Raw genomic sequence first — 15,365 nt, forward strand, 5'->3', positions numbered from 1 at the left:
ATATGTTTCCATTTAACATTTTAATATGCTAACGATTTGTATTTCTATTATTTTATCCAACCACGGTCTTTATTGTTTATTTCAATTCAATTCAGCTTTGTTCAGTCACCTCTAAGCACCTCTAACAACCTCTATGAGCAAGCACTCGGTAGTAGTGGGAAGGAAAAACTCCCTCTTAGCAGGAAGGACAACCATCTGCTGTAATTCCTGCATTCTTGTGGACTGATGTTCTAATTTGTTAGTAGCTACAAACAGATAAAAAAAATAGTGATGAAGCTAAGATTTGTGCATAAAACATTTGATTTGTTTGTCGGTGGATGAGGCCCGCTGTTTTCTTACATTTAGTGAAGCCCTGCAGATCCCCACACTGAGCCTAGACCAAATAGTTTTACTTGACCAGTCCACATCCAAGGACACTCTGACAGCTTCACTGTGGTTTTGGAGCGTGTTGCTCAATTACAGCAGACTTAGTGGTCCTAGTATTCTGAGATGTCCTTGGGCAAGATATTGTTGATGCCAGTGGCAGGCCATCACTTCTGAGGCTATTACTGTAAATATGTGCACGTGTAAAAAGATTTATAGAATTGCTAAGGTTAAGCAGTGCTCTAAGTTACCATCCTGACATGCCGGCTCAAAGCTTTACTGCGTGTGACTTTTTCTTGGTCATTAGAAGCAAGTAGCTTTTAGTGTAGATACTCAGATGGATTTTTAAGGCATGGCATAACCTTCACTGCTGGCCAACAGGCTGCATGCTGATGGAAGGCGGACAGCATAGCATGGCAGTGTCAGCCAGATTGCTTGTGACAGCATGATTACCTTTGCCCCTTGCACTGTCACATCACATTGGCCTGCCTACAGAACATGAACGCTCAAGACTTGACAGCCATGGCTAGTTTGCATGGTAACAGTGAATGTATTCTCAAAGCTACATTAAAATGCTATTATTTGTAAATATTTGTGTTTTTAATTTTTTATATATACTGTAGCCTAACAATTAATATATTGAGCTGTTTATTGCACTCAATGGCAGACAAGTGTAGTACATCAGGATAATGGAATAATCTCATTGGCCAGCAGAGGGAGTTATAGAAACTGCAGCGGTGCAGGCTGTGCCGCTGTTGCAGTTTGTAGACAAGAACAAACTGGATGTTATGACTTTGTTCATTTGTTTTTGTTTTTGTTTTTGTGTTTTTGTAAATACTTCTGTTGAGTAAGAGAAATCAGAGTATCTAAAATCTAAAAGACCACAGAACTGAATTTTTGAATACTCTGCCAGTGATTTTCCTGCTTATTCAGTCTATTTTTTTCCCATAATGTCAGCAAAACAGTTAAAAAATTAGAATGTAACATATTCAAATTGCTTCTTTTGTCTGACCAACAGCCTAAACAGCCAAAAACTATAATCTTCAGCAATTATGTCAAACAATGAACAGCAGCGAATCATCACACCATCTGCAAATATCCTTTTGGCTCGGAAAAACAATTAATCCACCGTTCGAATCAATTAAAGTCACGGGAGAGCTGCAGTTATCTCGCAGTTGCAGGCACCAGAAAAATACGGGCCTCTGATTATTGTCATTTTTCTTTATCGGGATGTGGTTCCAGTTTGATGCAAACATAATTTTTGATTTTAAATATTTTTTTTAATTTTTGTTCCTGGATATGAAGACTGTGGGCCAGACACAGTCAACCATAGTCTTGGTTAACCTGTACATCCTATTGTGTTTTGAGCCTCTATATTTTAGTAGTCACATGTTTGGACCAGTGGCAACCTGTCACATAACAGGATTATTTATAACAGGAGACATTATGGGGATTTTTGTTTTCCACAAAAATAATTCAGGAACCAGAATATTCTTACATATACTGAAGCCCGATTTAATACTGCTGTCAGTGTGTTTAGAGGATAAATCTGAATTTAAACAAGTTCAGAACCTAAACATGTAACTGTTTAGGTTAACAAAGAAAGACTTCTTTAAGTTTCCTGAAGATGTCTCCAAGGTCCTTAGATTACCATGACCTGGATGACTGAGAGCCTACACAGACATTATATGTGCAGTTATTCTCAGTCTCATTTTTTCCAGTTGATCCAGTCAAACATAAACAGTTTAACATGTCAGAAGTGAAAAGGTGAAAAATATCTTAACAGAGACAGAGATGTGTAGACACCACGCTGATTTATTCACTATTCTCCAAACTCTCTCATCTTTTTCTGTTTTCTGTCGGCCAGAGCTCGGAGAGATCAGGAACGTGACAACCTCTAAGCCCTCACTGGAGCTGGATGGATTGGAGAAATATACCAACTACAGCATCCAGGTGCTGGCCTTCACCAGAGCTGGTGATGGTGTCCGCAGTGAACAGATTTACACCCGCACCAAGGAGGACGGTAGGCCGATTGAGTCACCTCTCCAAATAAAAAGGCAGCTGTCAGGTTGTAGCGAGCTTCTGTCATAGAGGTTGTTTCATGGCCTGCTTATGCTAAGATCTGTGCTAAAGTGAATTTGACTCACTGCCTCAAGGAATTACAATATCTCCCCTCTTTACACTAAATGTCAGTTTTTCTAGACCAACAGTATTTTACTGGGATAAAAATGAGGCAGGATCCTAAATATACTTATTAAGTAGAGAGCAGTAAGTCTCGCATGCAGCAGAGAGAATATGTTATGTGGCCATCTGTTATCTAGCTGTATAATCAGTGTAAAAAGAGCCATAAAAATCTTTCAAGTATTAATATTAGCTTAATGTGGGGAGTATATCAACTAAATTATCTCGTGCTTTCAGTTCCCGGTCCTCCGGCGGGTGTAAAGGCAGCAGCTGCATCCAACTCAATGGTGTTCGTGTCCTGGCTTCCTCCTCTCAAAGTGAACGGCATCATCAGGAAATACACCGTTTTCTGCTCCAACCCACACCCCACGGTAAAGCACATCAACAAAGTATCATTCAAAAAGACAATGTTACACTGTTACACATTGTTGCAACATTGTTTGTTCGTTTTTTAATTCAAGTTCCGGTTTTAAAGCTAGCTAAACAGGAAGATAACCAGGAAACTGGAGCTTCGGCTCGAAGCAAAGATGACTTATGTTTGTTTAATAATTACAGTAAAAGTAAAGTAAAAACAAAAGTTTACAAAAAAACAGAAATAATTAGTAATTGTGTGGGTTTCTTTAGCTTTAAAGAGCTTTACACCTGCTCAGCATAATGCTACAGCACCCTAAGTTTTCATAGCCCTGCATATCAGGACATTTAGAACCATTTATTTATTACTATTTGAAGCATATATCACACAAGCAACTGTAAATATGTGATGTGTCCTAAAGATGTGTGTACACACAAGGCATGAACATGTGAAACACAAATATTTGTAGCACCTAAACAACTATAACATTTGCAGAGGTGTACAAAAAAATCACAGATAGTGAATAAATGTGAACTCTGGCCAGTATAATTTGAGCTGTTTGAGAACTGGTCGTGGACAACATCAGTCCAGCTGGGTGCAAACACGATATTTGTTCATTACTGGTTTGGGCTCAATAGAAAACTTTAGCATGTGTAGTTTTACCCCTGAGTGTTTTTTTTTATGCACTGGAGTCATTTATGAACGTCCTCCCTTCTCCAGGTGAGCAGTGAGTTTGAGGCGGCCCCAGATGTATTCTTCTACCGCATCCCCAACCTGAGCAAAAACCGTCAGTACAGCGTCTGGGTTGTTGCAGTGACTGCTGCGGGCCGTGGAAATGCCAGCGAGATCATCACTGTCAAACCCATGGCTGAGGGTCGGTGGAGCTACTCTCTTATAAAATGTGCTTTTCAATGCTGAACAGCTCTCTGTTGCCTGGTATCACGTTTGTGAGCTCGAAGTGCAAAGTGGATGCGTAAAATGTGCAGTTTGGGTAAAAATTACTCTTAAGACAAGGAGCATTACTAAATGGGAATAATGCTACATTTGGCCCTGGTAACATGTTGCATGTTCTGTAAACGCAGATAAGCTGACAGGTCTTTATTGTCTGGAGTCAGCTCCTATATTAAGCGCCCGCTGCAGAGCTTTCTGGTCTTGCACTGTGCATATCTAATACCAGTTTGTGATCTTTGCAGTTACGATTCTTTCTATTGCTCCCCTGTAGAAAGTTGCAATAATTGTCACAGAAATGTATTCTACACTAGTTTCTTTAAGAAGTCTGTCAGGTTAGACATGTGTGAGCACACACAAGTTAAATTCTCCATCTGAAATATTTAAACAGGAACACATGTCTTCGAATTTCACTGCAGGCTGATCAGTTGTGTGTTTTTGCAGCTCCGGCTCGGATCCTGACCTTCAACAGGACCGTAACGACCCCCTGGATGAGGGACATCTTGCTGCCTTGTAAGGCAGTTGGCGATCCTTCACCAACCATCAAGTGGCTGAAGGAGATGTGAGTAAAATACTAATCACTGAGGATCACTGAGGATCTTTTCACAGCTGAATATTTGTGGATATTGTCTCCTTAAAATATCCAGTGTCTGTGTGGCACACTAGAAGCTGAAAGTTAATCGTAAATGCATCTCTGCCTCAGCAACGGGACCCCAGCACCCGTTGTGATTGACAGCCGGCGCAGCGTCCATACGAACGGCAGCCTCGTTATCCGCACAGTGAAAGCAGAGGATTCTGGGAACTACACATGTGTGGCCAGTAACAGCTTTGGGCTGGACAAGATTGTCCTAAACCTCCAGGTTCAAGGTGAGAATTACAACATGGGCAGAAAGACAAAAGAATGACACGTTATCATCTTTTTCAGTGCTAGATTTCTTTCTTTAAATCCTGCTGTTTCCTTCAGTTCCTCCTGACCAGCCTCGCCTCACAGTGACCAAGACAACCACCACCTCCATCACCCTCTCCTGGATCCCAGGAGATAACGGTGGCAGCTCCATTAGAGGTCAGAGAGATTCTGCCTGTCCTTCTCTGTCACTGCTTTTTTTACCATTTGATTTACATTCATGTCTCCATCTGTGCCACCTTCAGGCTACATCTTGCAGTACTCAGAGGATAACAGTGAACAGTGGGGTAATTTTGCCATCAGTCCAAGTGAGCGCTCTTACAGGCTAGAGAATCTCAAATGCGGCACCTGGTACAAGTTCACCCTAACCGCCCAGAATGCCGTGGGCCCCGGACGCATCAGTGAGATCATTGAAGCAAAGACCCATGGGAAAGGTATGAACTGTTCTTCTTTAAGGGGCATGTTACAGGTTAGTCGTTGTGCAGCCTCCACTTATTTAAAGTAAACTTAAAATATTAAAAAATACAGCAAATGATTGGAGTGATAAACACGTTGAGTGCGTGTTTTAAAAGGTCAAAGAGGTTTTAACTTTTTTCCCTGAGAAATAATAATATATACGGTGTGATCAAACCTGTGAAGAGCCAAAACCTTATTGGATTTAAACCAGACTGATCCTTCAAAATTCTCATGCATGAGCAGACTGCAGTTATTTTTAGATCATTGCCTTTTAATTATCCTGGATCTTCTCCGGTGTGTTAACTTAATTTTCATTTTTTGGAGCAATGGAAACAACTTTTTAGTGTACTTTGTGCAAACACACAATGGCTCAGTGGCAATTCAGGAGGTTGCACTCCCTCATCGGGGCTTGAGCTGACAGTCTCACCCTGGAGGATGAATTCTCATTGTGGACTCCTCAGCTGTAGACTTTCTTACCAGGACACCCAGATCCTACCACCCGCTCAGGTTTCAGACCGCCACCTGTGCAGGTTTCAGATCCCTGGTGAAATCTCAGAGTGCGCTCGACAGATCCACCAAATTTGAATTTGGTTTCAGTTTCTGAAAACATTCTGATTTAGAAAATAAAGTGATAGCACAGAATGTATTGCATCTGATTAAGTGTACACACAGTCACTGGTAAATCCTTCCTGCAAATAATGCACTCTGTCACAAGGTTCATGAACTTGACAGTGAGTTTACTCAAATGGCTTCCTTATCACGATAGCTGCCAATGCCTGCATGCGTCCAAATCTCTGAGGTTTCCTGTTTCCAGCACTTTGTTGAACGTATGCAACAAAGAATAAAGACTGTTGTAAATGCAAAAGCAGGTCTAATCAAGGTGTACCTCGTCTTAAGCTCTTAATTTTCTGTCTGAATGCTGATTATTTTTCCTTCTTCCCACAGAACCTCAGTACTCTAAAGAACAGGAGCTCTTCACTAGCATCAATGCCACTCGAGTCAAGCTCAACCTGAACGGCTGGAATAACGGCGGATGCCCGATCACCTCGTTCACCCTGGAGTATCGGCCGGTAGACTCGCCCACTTGGACCACGGCACAGCGCACCTCCCTCACCAAGAGCTACGTCCTCTACGACCTGCAGGAGGCCACCTGGTACGAGCTGCAGATGAAAGTCTACAACAGCGCCGGCTATGCCGAGAAGAGAGTCAAGTTTGGAACACTCAGCTACGATGGCAGTGAGTTCACATGGTGGCAGGAGACCATCTGTTTCCCACTCTTTTCTTCACAGGGAGCAGAGTGATTGTCTGTCGTGGGCTACTGAAACCAGCAGGGTACTGTAGCTGTGTGATTCACTGGCTGCTCCAGAGGTAGTATCATGTGAACACTCACACTTTAGGAGGGAATTGGTGATAAAAGCCATAAGTTCTCAGTAACTATAGCATTAAGAGTCTGACTAAGTGTGAGAGTTTGAGGCAAAGAGGAATAAATTACCTTTTCTGTTAATGGCAGAGCTCCCGGCTCAAGGAGACTGAGCCGCCTTTGACAAATCGGGCAATAAAAAGCACATTTCATACCAAATCTAGTGGCTGCAGCTGGCTTTCATGATGACGCCGCCTTCACAAGCCCTCTGAATTCCAACACAAGAATCAAATAATCTCCTGATCTCCTTTGAGATAAAGGATACCAGCATTACCAGCTCATATTGCACACCAGGGGCTCAGCGGTATTCTACCACAATCACTTCTGAGGAACAAATACTTCATTTCCTCCCTCACTCACATTCTGCGACTGCTGAAGAGAGGGTGGGGGTGAGCATTAAGCTGTGAAGGATGAGTTCATTGGTACTGAGGTACAGTTGGGCAAAATGAGAACAAAGCATTAGTGTCAATTTGACAAAGGTCAAGCACAACGATTAGGAAAGGGCAGCAGCTTATGGTGAAACACAAAATTTGTAATGCTCTTGACTTTTTTTTTACTCATTAGGATTCATTCAGTAGCTTTCATTTAAAGAGACAGATCAGGGGGTTGTCATGCAGGTTGTCTCTCCTGACACTGTCACATGACCTCTGCACAGGTACCATCGCACCTTTAGTGAAGGCGCCCAATGTGAGCGAGGATAACTCTGGGAGCGGTGAGGGTTTGAAGATGATGGTAACCATTTCCTGCGTGTTGGTGGGTATCGTCGTGATCTTCATCGGCCTTCTGGTGCTGAGGAGGAGGAGGAGGGAGCAGAGGCTCAAGAGGCTCAGAGGTGAGATGATGGGGGTCCCTGCACGTGATGGGCGGGTTTCCCAAATCTGCTACGTGCTTGCCTCTAACAGTTTCTCTTTATGTTTCCTAGATGCAAAAAGCTTGGCTGAGATGCTCATGAGGTAACATCTTCATTAAGCCGTCATCATTTACCTCAGCATGCACACAGACGCAATTACAGATCTTTTTACTTCCACTCATTTTTCATCTGCTCTGTGCTTCTCAGTAAAAACACGCGTCCAGCAGAGCCAATTAACAAACAGCAGCAGACGCTCCGCATGCACATCGATATCCCCAGAGCCCAGCTTCTCATCGAGGAGAGAGACACCATGGAGACTGTTGGTAAGCACGCAGCGAGCACTGGTGACACAGGACATAATGTACGATGGCGCGCAGGCTAAGTTTGTTTCTGCTGCTGTCTCAAAGATGACAGGTCCACTGTGCTACTGACCGACAACGACTTCGGGGAGACACAGAAGCAGAAGTCGTCCACAGTCACCCACACTGTCCACTACCAATCAATCTCCCAGGCCACTGGTCCACTGGTAGACGTGTCTGATGCCAGACCAGGAACTAGTAAGTCCAGTACGGACTCTTTTTTTAACTTCATAATACATTAAAATGTTTATGTGTCCTTTTATTTTCCCAGAACTCTCTCCTTTCATGAACCTTCCCTCTGTCACTTTGCCTTTTGTTTTGGAAGTTATGAGGATTCATTGAAAAGCTCAGCAGACTGCTGCCACACTCATACGCCACATTATGCTGCTTCATAGTTACAGTGCTGTTGCCATGCCTGCTGTTCTGGAGTCAATAAGGTGTTTCCTTGTGGAGCGGGTTCACTACAGATTCTATATTTACATGAAATCCACTCCACAAATAGACTTCAGCTGGTTTATTATCAGGTATAAATAGCTGCAGGATGGCTGCACAAACTATTATTTGCAGGACAGATTTTAAAGTCAGCGCCATCATCCCTCGGTTGTTCTTTAGCCTTTGTATTTGAACCCCACTGTGGAATTACTGCCACAGAAGCCACAGTATGTTGAACTCAATGCCACAAGCACAAAAAGTTGGACGAAGTTTTGTTGCCATTGGATGACCTCCTTCAGGTTCGAGGCTCCGGGTCACATTTAGAACTGGGTGACTTGGTAATCTTGGTAATCCACACACTCTTAAATCTCTGCGATGCCGTCTCAGTGCAGCAGTAGCTGCTGTGATATCGGCACAGTTAGTGGTAAATTGTGCACCGCCAACATTAGTGAATCAGATAAAGTTCTTGATTTTAAAATTCCTCCCGCCTCTTACGTGCAATCTTCTCACTGTGCTCTCTTTATAAATGCTGACAACACTTTTTTTACACTCGTGCAACATGTTAATAAATTTGGCCCAATAGCTCTCATGCAGTGAGCTCACCGTTAGTTTTTATTACTTTAGTAATCAAAGTCTGCATAGTGACGCAGAAGAAAATCCACTGTAATCCCAGAGACTATATACTGTTGCCACTCTTTTCTGTTGTAATCATGACCATTTCATTGAGCCAAGTTGTTGCTCGACCTGTTTAAATACCTTGCGTTTCTCTGCCTCGCTCTCAGACCCGACAGCCCGCCGCACAGCCAAAGCTGGCCCAGCTGCTCGCAACAGGTACGCCAGCCAGTGGACCCTAAACCGCCCCCACCCGCCAGTCTCCTCTCACACTCTGAGCACTGATTGGAGGCTGCCCACACCCAGAGTGGCAGGCTCTGTTGACAAGGAGAGTGACAGCTACAGCGTCAGCCCATCTCAGGACACAGGTAAATGACACAGAGCTGCTCTGTGTGACCCTACGCGTCTAACAGCATAGCACCTGTATTAACCTTCACAAAATGCCATTGCACTAATTCTAACAATGATCCACTCCACTAACTCTGGGCCTGATCCAGACCGTGCACGGAGCAGCATGGTGTCAACAGAGAGCGCCTCCTCCACTTACGAGGAGCTCGCCAGAGCCTACGAGCACGCCAAGATGGAGGAGCAGCTGCGACACGCCAAATTCACCATCACCGAATGCTTCATTTCTGACACTTCGTCAGAGCAGATGACGGCAGGCACCAACGACTACACCGACAGCCTGACCTCCAGCACACCATCCGAATCAGGCATCTGCCGCTTCACCGCTTCCCCACCCAAGCCTCAGGACGTCAGTCGGGTTATGAACATGGCCGTGCCCAAGGCTCACAGACCGGGTGAGGCCAAGCTGTCCAGAGGCCACACGTCAGCCTGCCTGAAACTATAACTGCTCAACATCTCTAATGTTTACCCCTAATATTAACACCAGCAGTGAATTCATTCAAGCTGATAGTCGTCTTATTTAAAGTGAAACCACAAGTCGAATCTGAATGAAAACAACTTGGACACAGATGCAGAAGCATTGTCTAAAAATTCATTATAAATGTGGCAAAAAAGAAAGGCAGCGATATCTGCTTTAAAAGGCACAGGAACGTTTTAATGAAGATGATATAAAACATTTTAGGTTCAGTCCAAAGTTAATGGAAATGTATTATTCTGACTGTGGGTAGGAACGTGGAGTTTTGATGCTGCAGTTTGACTTTTAAAATAAACGTTTGTTAAACTATAAAGCAAATTAAAGGTTTGGACGCTGAACAAGACAAATATGGTTTGGCAAGTAAACGCTTGTGATCCTTAAACTATACGTGGACGTTATTTTGAGATTAGAACAGGATTTTCTTTCAGTTAGAACAAACGGTTGGAATGATTAAAGTGATTTTCTTTGCAGGCTTATAGTTGTTGTCTGTTCGGGAGGTGTGAGCCTCTCACTGGTAATATCTGTTTGATAGTGTGAGCAAATCCCAGCCATTATAATGTAAATCCACAAGAATGAAACTGTCCATTACCTGATTAGCGCATGCATTAGTGCATTACTGCTGATTTGGTGTTTTGTGCATTTCAAAATAAGAGTGCCCAGTTATTCCACACACCTTCAATGTCACAGGAGTGGAAGAGTAATTTGGCTGAAAAGAATAAGCAGGATTATTTTAGCCTGATAAGAACAGGGTGAGGTTGTTCAGGAGTGTCTGTCGTCTTACTGACCCTGCTCTGTGTTTGTTGTCCCTCAGGGGGCGAGCTGGTTCACCTTCCTCCCTATCTGCGCATGGACTTCCTGTTAAACCGAGGCATGTCCTGCTCGGGGTCATCTAGGGGGACAGCTAGTGGGGAGAGAGCGGCCATGGGTCAAGCCTGCCTTGAGCCCCAGAAGAGCCGCTCGCTGAAGCGGCCCTCTCGGATGGCGCCCCCGACACCTACAGAGGCCCCTCAGGCCAGCAGGGACCCAGTGGCCCAGTGGCAACCCGGATCAGCGGCCACACTCCCCCACAGAGAGGGCTCAGAGCTGGCCCAGGCAGCCAAGCTCAGCACCTCCCAGGAGTCCCTGCTGGACTCCAGAGGACATCTGAAACAGAGCAGCAACCCCTACGCAAAGTCTTATACGCTAGTATAACAGCAGGGGCACCTGGGGCGGGACTAGAACTCACTCTAACACTGGACTTAACACTCAAGTGCAGTAAACTGACTTTCACCACACAGTTCTGTATATATGTCCCCTCCCTCCGAGGACGGGGTCACTTTTACTAATGTCCTTTTATTTATTTTAGACTTTTCTTTCACCTCTTGTTTGTATTTTTTGTTTTGTTTTGTTTATTTGTTTGTATCACTTGAGAAAAAAAAATTTCACTCATTTGGAGATGAGTCCAGTCGGAGCTTTGCCAAACTAATTGAGTAATGAGGGAGCATTTATTTATTCTTGTTCATTCTTTATAAGGAATTGGTGATTATTAATTGTTAGTTGTCAGCTATTATTGATCATTAATTACTGATTACCAAGTGATCTATTATCACCATCACTTCTCCAGTGTTTTCATAAGAACCTGGACATCTTTTTTTCTTCCTCTATGGTTTCTTTTCCTGGTTTCTGGAAGATGACGATTTGGAGTCATGTTTTTTCCTATGGAATTTTCTTCTGAAGCATTCAGTGAAACTCGGAGAAATCTCGGAACAAAAGCAATTGAAACTAGAGTCCAAACTTTTCAGCTGCTCTCAAATTGTTACTTTTTTTGAAGAAAAAAAAATCTATTTCCTATGGATGCATGGGGACTGACCAATTAAAAGACAATGAGGATTATGATCGCGGCTGGGTGGGCAGCCCAGTCGAGCATTTTGTCACACTATGAAATGATCCAATGTGAAGATTTATTATTCTTATTACTATAAATATATATATAAAAAGAGAAATCACTTTTATTTGTGGATATTACAGGGAAGAATTGATTTGGTTAATAAAGTCCTTAGTCATGTTTGCACATATCTCATTTTAATTAGGAAATGGAGTCTCTGTTGATCTTTCTCTGTGTCCCATTCTCTGATGGTGCAATATGAAAAAAGATATGAAAAGTCTATGGAAACTATTGCTCTATACTGTACTGTAATGATGATAAATAACTATGTTGTGAGTATACTTACAGGGCCGGACACACTCCAGCTTTTGTATTCAGGTGTAGTTTACCACTGCTTGTCTGCCAGGTTGGTAAATGATGTTAGCTAGAACAGGGAGGTTTTTGAGTACTGATGGTTTGCACTTCACAACAGCCCGACTCAAGTGTGTCCAGATCCCTTCTCTCAGTGCACTAGGTAGAGTCTTCAGGGCTCTCACTGTCCTCAGTAGATTTACTGTTGCTGCATTGCAGCAATGCTCCTCTACAGGGAAAAAAAAACGTGAGACAATCCAGCAGAATTCCCCCCTTCGAACCAAACCTATAATGTCTATGGGAAGTATCTGAAAAAAAAAAGTTCATGTGGATATATACGTAAGAAACTGTTTTTCTGTTCCTGTCTGCCCTGGCCCGTTTCTGTTCTCTTTCTTTCAGTTAGCCTGAGGGATCCAAAATGCTGTGAGGTCATAATGTCAGTTTCTATGATTAGTTTCTATGATTAACTGTCTTCATTATGATTATACATTTTAACAAAAAAAATGTCACTTTTTATTTTTAACATGAGTGTTCACCATGGTGGCACTGGAATAAAGAGAAACTAACACAAAGGTTCAAATTTGATTAATAAAATGGCTGTTCCCTAAAGTGTCCCTCGCAGCTTTGATGGTGGGGCGGAGGTGACGGAGCAGACGGGCCCAGAGCGGGTGGAGGCCGCGCTCCCTGCCTGCTTGGGCCGTGAATTTCGGCGAGAGAGATGCCCGGTCTTCACCTCGTTTTTGTCACTGTGACAGCAATGAAACATGAGTTTCCTAATGTTGAGCTTTGTACTCCCTACCTGCAGGTGGCAGTGATGTGCTGCTCAGTACAGTCTGGTCAACACAATGAGCCTGCAGTGTGCTGAGACCCTCTCTATCAAACATGCTTGAGACTAAGATGAGCAGCTGAGTCTGCCCTGAATCGTGGACGGGATGTTTTCCAGAGATATTCAGCAGCAAATGTGCAGCATGGAGAGATTTTGTCAGAAGACAAATGACGAAAACACCAACAAAGCCTCAAAATCCCAGAATGCACAGCAACAGTGTAAATGTTTCTTTTCCTTAAAGCAGCGGTGTCCAAGCCATTTTATTCCCTTTGATCGTATGTAGTGAAAGTCTCCTTTCTGTCAGTGTAAACAGTGAGGTATAAGAAAAACAAGCGCAATTTCAACACTAAGTCTTGTTTTTTCTACATGCTGCTGTCGTAAATGAAAGAAATCCGTGAGCATGAATCTTAAATGTGTAAAATACAGAAATCTGGAATTCAATTACTTTAGTATGAATAGGAAAAGCTATCAGTAGGAAACACTAGGAAACCTCTGAAAATACAGGGTCCTTCTTCACCTTTCCAAAGCTGATTCTCAACCCCGGGCGTTATGTTTGACACTCCTGCCCTAAAGGAAAAGAAACCAAGCAGTACAGTTGAGTCATTTTTCCCGGTGTCATGTTATTCCCACTGACATCTATTGACTTACTCTTTAGGGTTCCCAGTTTTGAGAGAGAGTCGGACGTCTGAACTCTTCATGATAAGCTATTATAATTTTTCATCCTCAGCTCAGATGTGTTTTAAGCAAAATTTCAAAAGTTTCCGTAGCTTCAGAATGAATCCCACGTCTGTGCTCAGGGATGACTGTATAAATCGAAGCTGACTAAAAGCACAAAACATTATTTTAAGAATGCCTAACACACCAGCAGCCTCACTTTTAAACGTCATGACATCCAGTGGTTTGCAGACTCCTAATGTCAGTGGCTCCACTCTCTCCATGAGGCTTTGCAGCTGTTGACTGCAATAACTGAGAAATGACACTGTAAATTATATACAATTATATAATTCATTTAAAATAAAAGCAGTTCAGATTTATTTTGAAAGCAGCCTTTGACCTTTACTGTGAAAGATTGAAAATCTGTGATCAGTTTGATTTCAGTTGTGTCGTCCATCGATGACGTGGAACATCAACGCTGATTATCCAAATTTAGATCAGTGATGTGACAGGTTAAAGCAACTAACCGTGCTCCAGGTACCTCTGCTACTGTCTCAGCTTTGGGTTTATCTAGAAAGACGCATTTGTATAAACAGGGCAGGACTGTTTATACAAATCTCATTTAAGAAAACCAAATGAATGAAACACTCAAAACTAAATCAGTTATATTTCTTTTAAATGTGACAGCGATGCCCCAGAACAGACTTTTTATCCAATGTTGTCAGAGTTTAATTATATAAACATGTCAGATATTTAATTATAGATGGTGGTGCTTGATGCCATATTGCCATAGTGTCATGATGGATCGCTGTGTGGCAGGCAGGATGAGGACCCAATCGCAAAACACAGACACGGGGGATGAACTCAAAAAGCAGCTTTATTGCTGACAAAGGAAGACAGGAAATACAAAACTAAACTGGGAAAAACTAACATAAAGCTCACCAAGAAACACAGGGGAATCACACACAGCATGAGGGAGAACGCGACACAGAACTGAGGGAGACGCAGACATAAATACGCCAAGGGTTAACGAGCGGAGTGGGAGCACATGGGGAACACAGGTGACACTGATAATAATCACGAGACATGGCAGGAGTGAACACAACACTGACGGGAGAGGTGAAACAGAGGTTCAGACAGGAGGAGAGAGAGCACGAGTAGAACACCAACATAACGGGCAGGGGAGACACGAAATAAACACGAAAGGGGACGAGGGCTCATGAATACACAGAGGGGCACACAGGGGGTGAGAGTCACAAAGGGAAAGCACTCAGGGAACAACACAACAGGGCAACTCAGGAAACAGAGCCTAAACAGGGAACTGAATACAAAGACACATGAGAACTAAGAATACTGGGCCAACATGGCCCAGGATCATGACACATAGAATATGAATGAATGCCCAAATGACAGTGCTGCTGGAGCGGGTGGAGTCAAATTTACTTAAAACAGTTCAGGTTGACCTTAAACATATCTGAAATCTTCCAAACATACTTATCAAATTCAGTTGTGGCTCTAAAATTATTCCCACAATCTTAAAACTGATGTATTTCTTCAGTTTTGAACTTAATTTTAAATAGAAATTCTCATAGAAACATTTTTCTTTTTTCTAACTTAGTGCCAGATGATTATGTTGCAGCCACAGTTGGTCGTGACTAACTGCTGTGGTGCCGTACACTGAGAAACTCTAGGATGGATTTAGCTCTGATTGCCTGAAACATGAAACTTCATTTCTAAAGACTACAAGTGTAATTCAGATCATTCATCTGAAATTGGGGAGTGGGACCAGTTCTTTCACTACCAGTGCCCCTCTGTACCACATGACTGTCCACGGTATTTGGAGGCATCAGGTTCACTGCTCCAGAACACATTTTAATAAAAGGTACTAACTTCATTTTAAGCTTTTTTTTGGC

At 42.9% G+C, this 15,365-nt stretch overlaps 1 protein-coding gene across 3 annotated transcripts in view; it reads left to right on the forward strand.

Moving 5' to 3' along the window:
• The window catches only part of dscama (Down syndrome cell adhesion molecule a), a 111,240-nt gene extending 98,659 nt beyond the window's left edge, over nt 1–12,581 (forward strand). Inside the window, exons 19-33 of one of the 3 annotated variants that reach the window (XM_014337987.2) lie at nt 2,231–2,386; nt 2,782–2,915; nt 3,617–3,770; nt 4,289–4,406; nt 4,548–4,711; nt 4,809–4,907; nt 4,994–5,182; nt 6,150–6,440; nt 7,280–7,456; nt 7,547–7,577; nt 7,682–7,797; nt 7,882–8,040; nt 9,048–9,245; nt 9,375–9,677; nt 10,569–12,581. In XM_014337987.2, the coding sequence (XP_014193473.1) occupies nt 2,231–2,386; nt 2,782–2,915; nt 3,617–3,770; nt 4,289–4,406; nt 4,548–4,711; nt 4,809–4,907; nt 4,994–5,182; nt 6,150–6,440; nt 7,280–7,456; nt 7,547–7,577; nt 7,682–7,797; nt 7,882–8,040; nt 9,048–9,245; nt 9,375–9,677; nt 10,569–10,948 (2,669 nt within the window). In that variant the 3' untranslated portion in view covers nt 10,949–12,581. The remainder of the gene's footprint in view (nt 1–2,230; nt 2,387–2,781; nt 2,916–3,616; nt 3,771–4,288; nt 4,407–4,547; nt 4,712–4,808; nt 4,908–4,993; nt 5,183–6,149; nt 6,441–7,279; nt 7,457–7,546; nt 7,578–7,681; nt 7,798–7,881; nt 8,041–9,047; nt 9,246–9,374; nt 9,678–10,568) is intronic. The other 2 variants (XM_014337988.2, XM_042218823.1) reach the window with 2 other exon arrangements.
• Nucleotides 12,582–15,365: the final 2,784 nt, after the last annotated feature.

Source organism: Haplochromis burtoni, unplaced genomic scaffold, assembly GCF_018398535.1.
Source record: "Haplochromis burtoni strain Fernald_Lab_line unplaced genomic scaffold, NCSU_Asbu1 Contig_24, whole genome shotgun sequence".
Classification (NCBI taxonomy): domain Eukaryota; kingdom Metazoa; phylum Chordata; class Actinopteri; order Cichliformes; family Cichlidae; genus Haplochromis; species Haplochromis burtoni.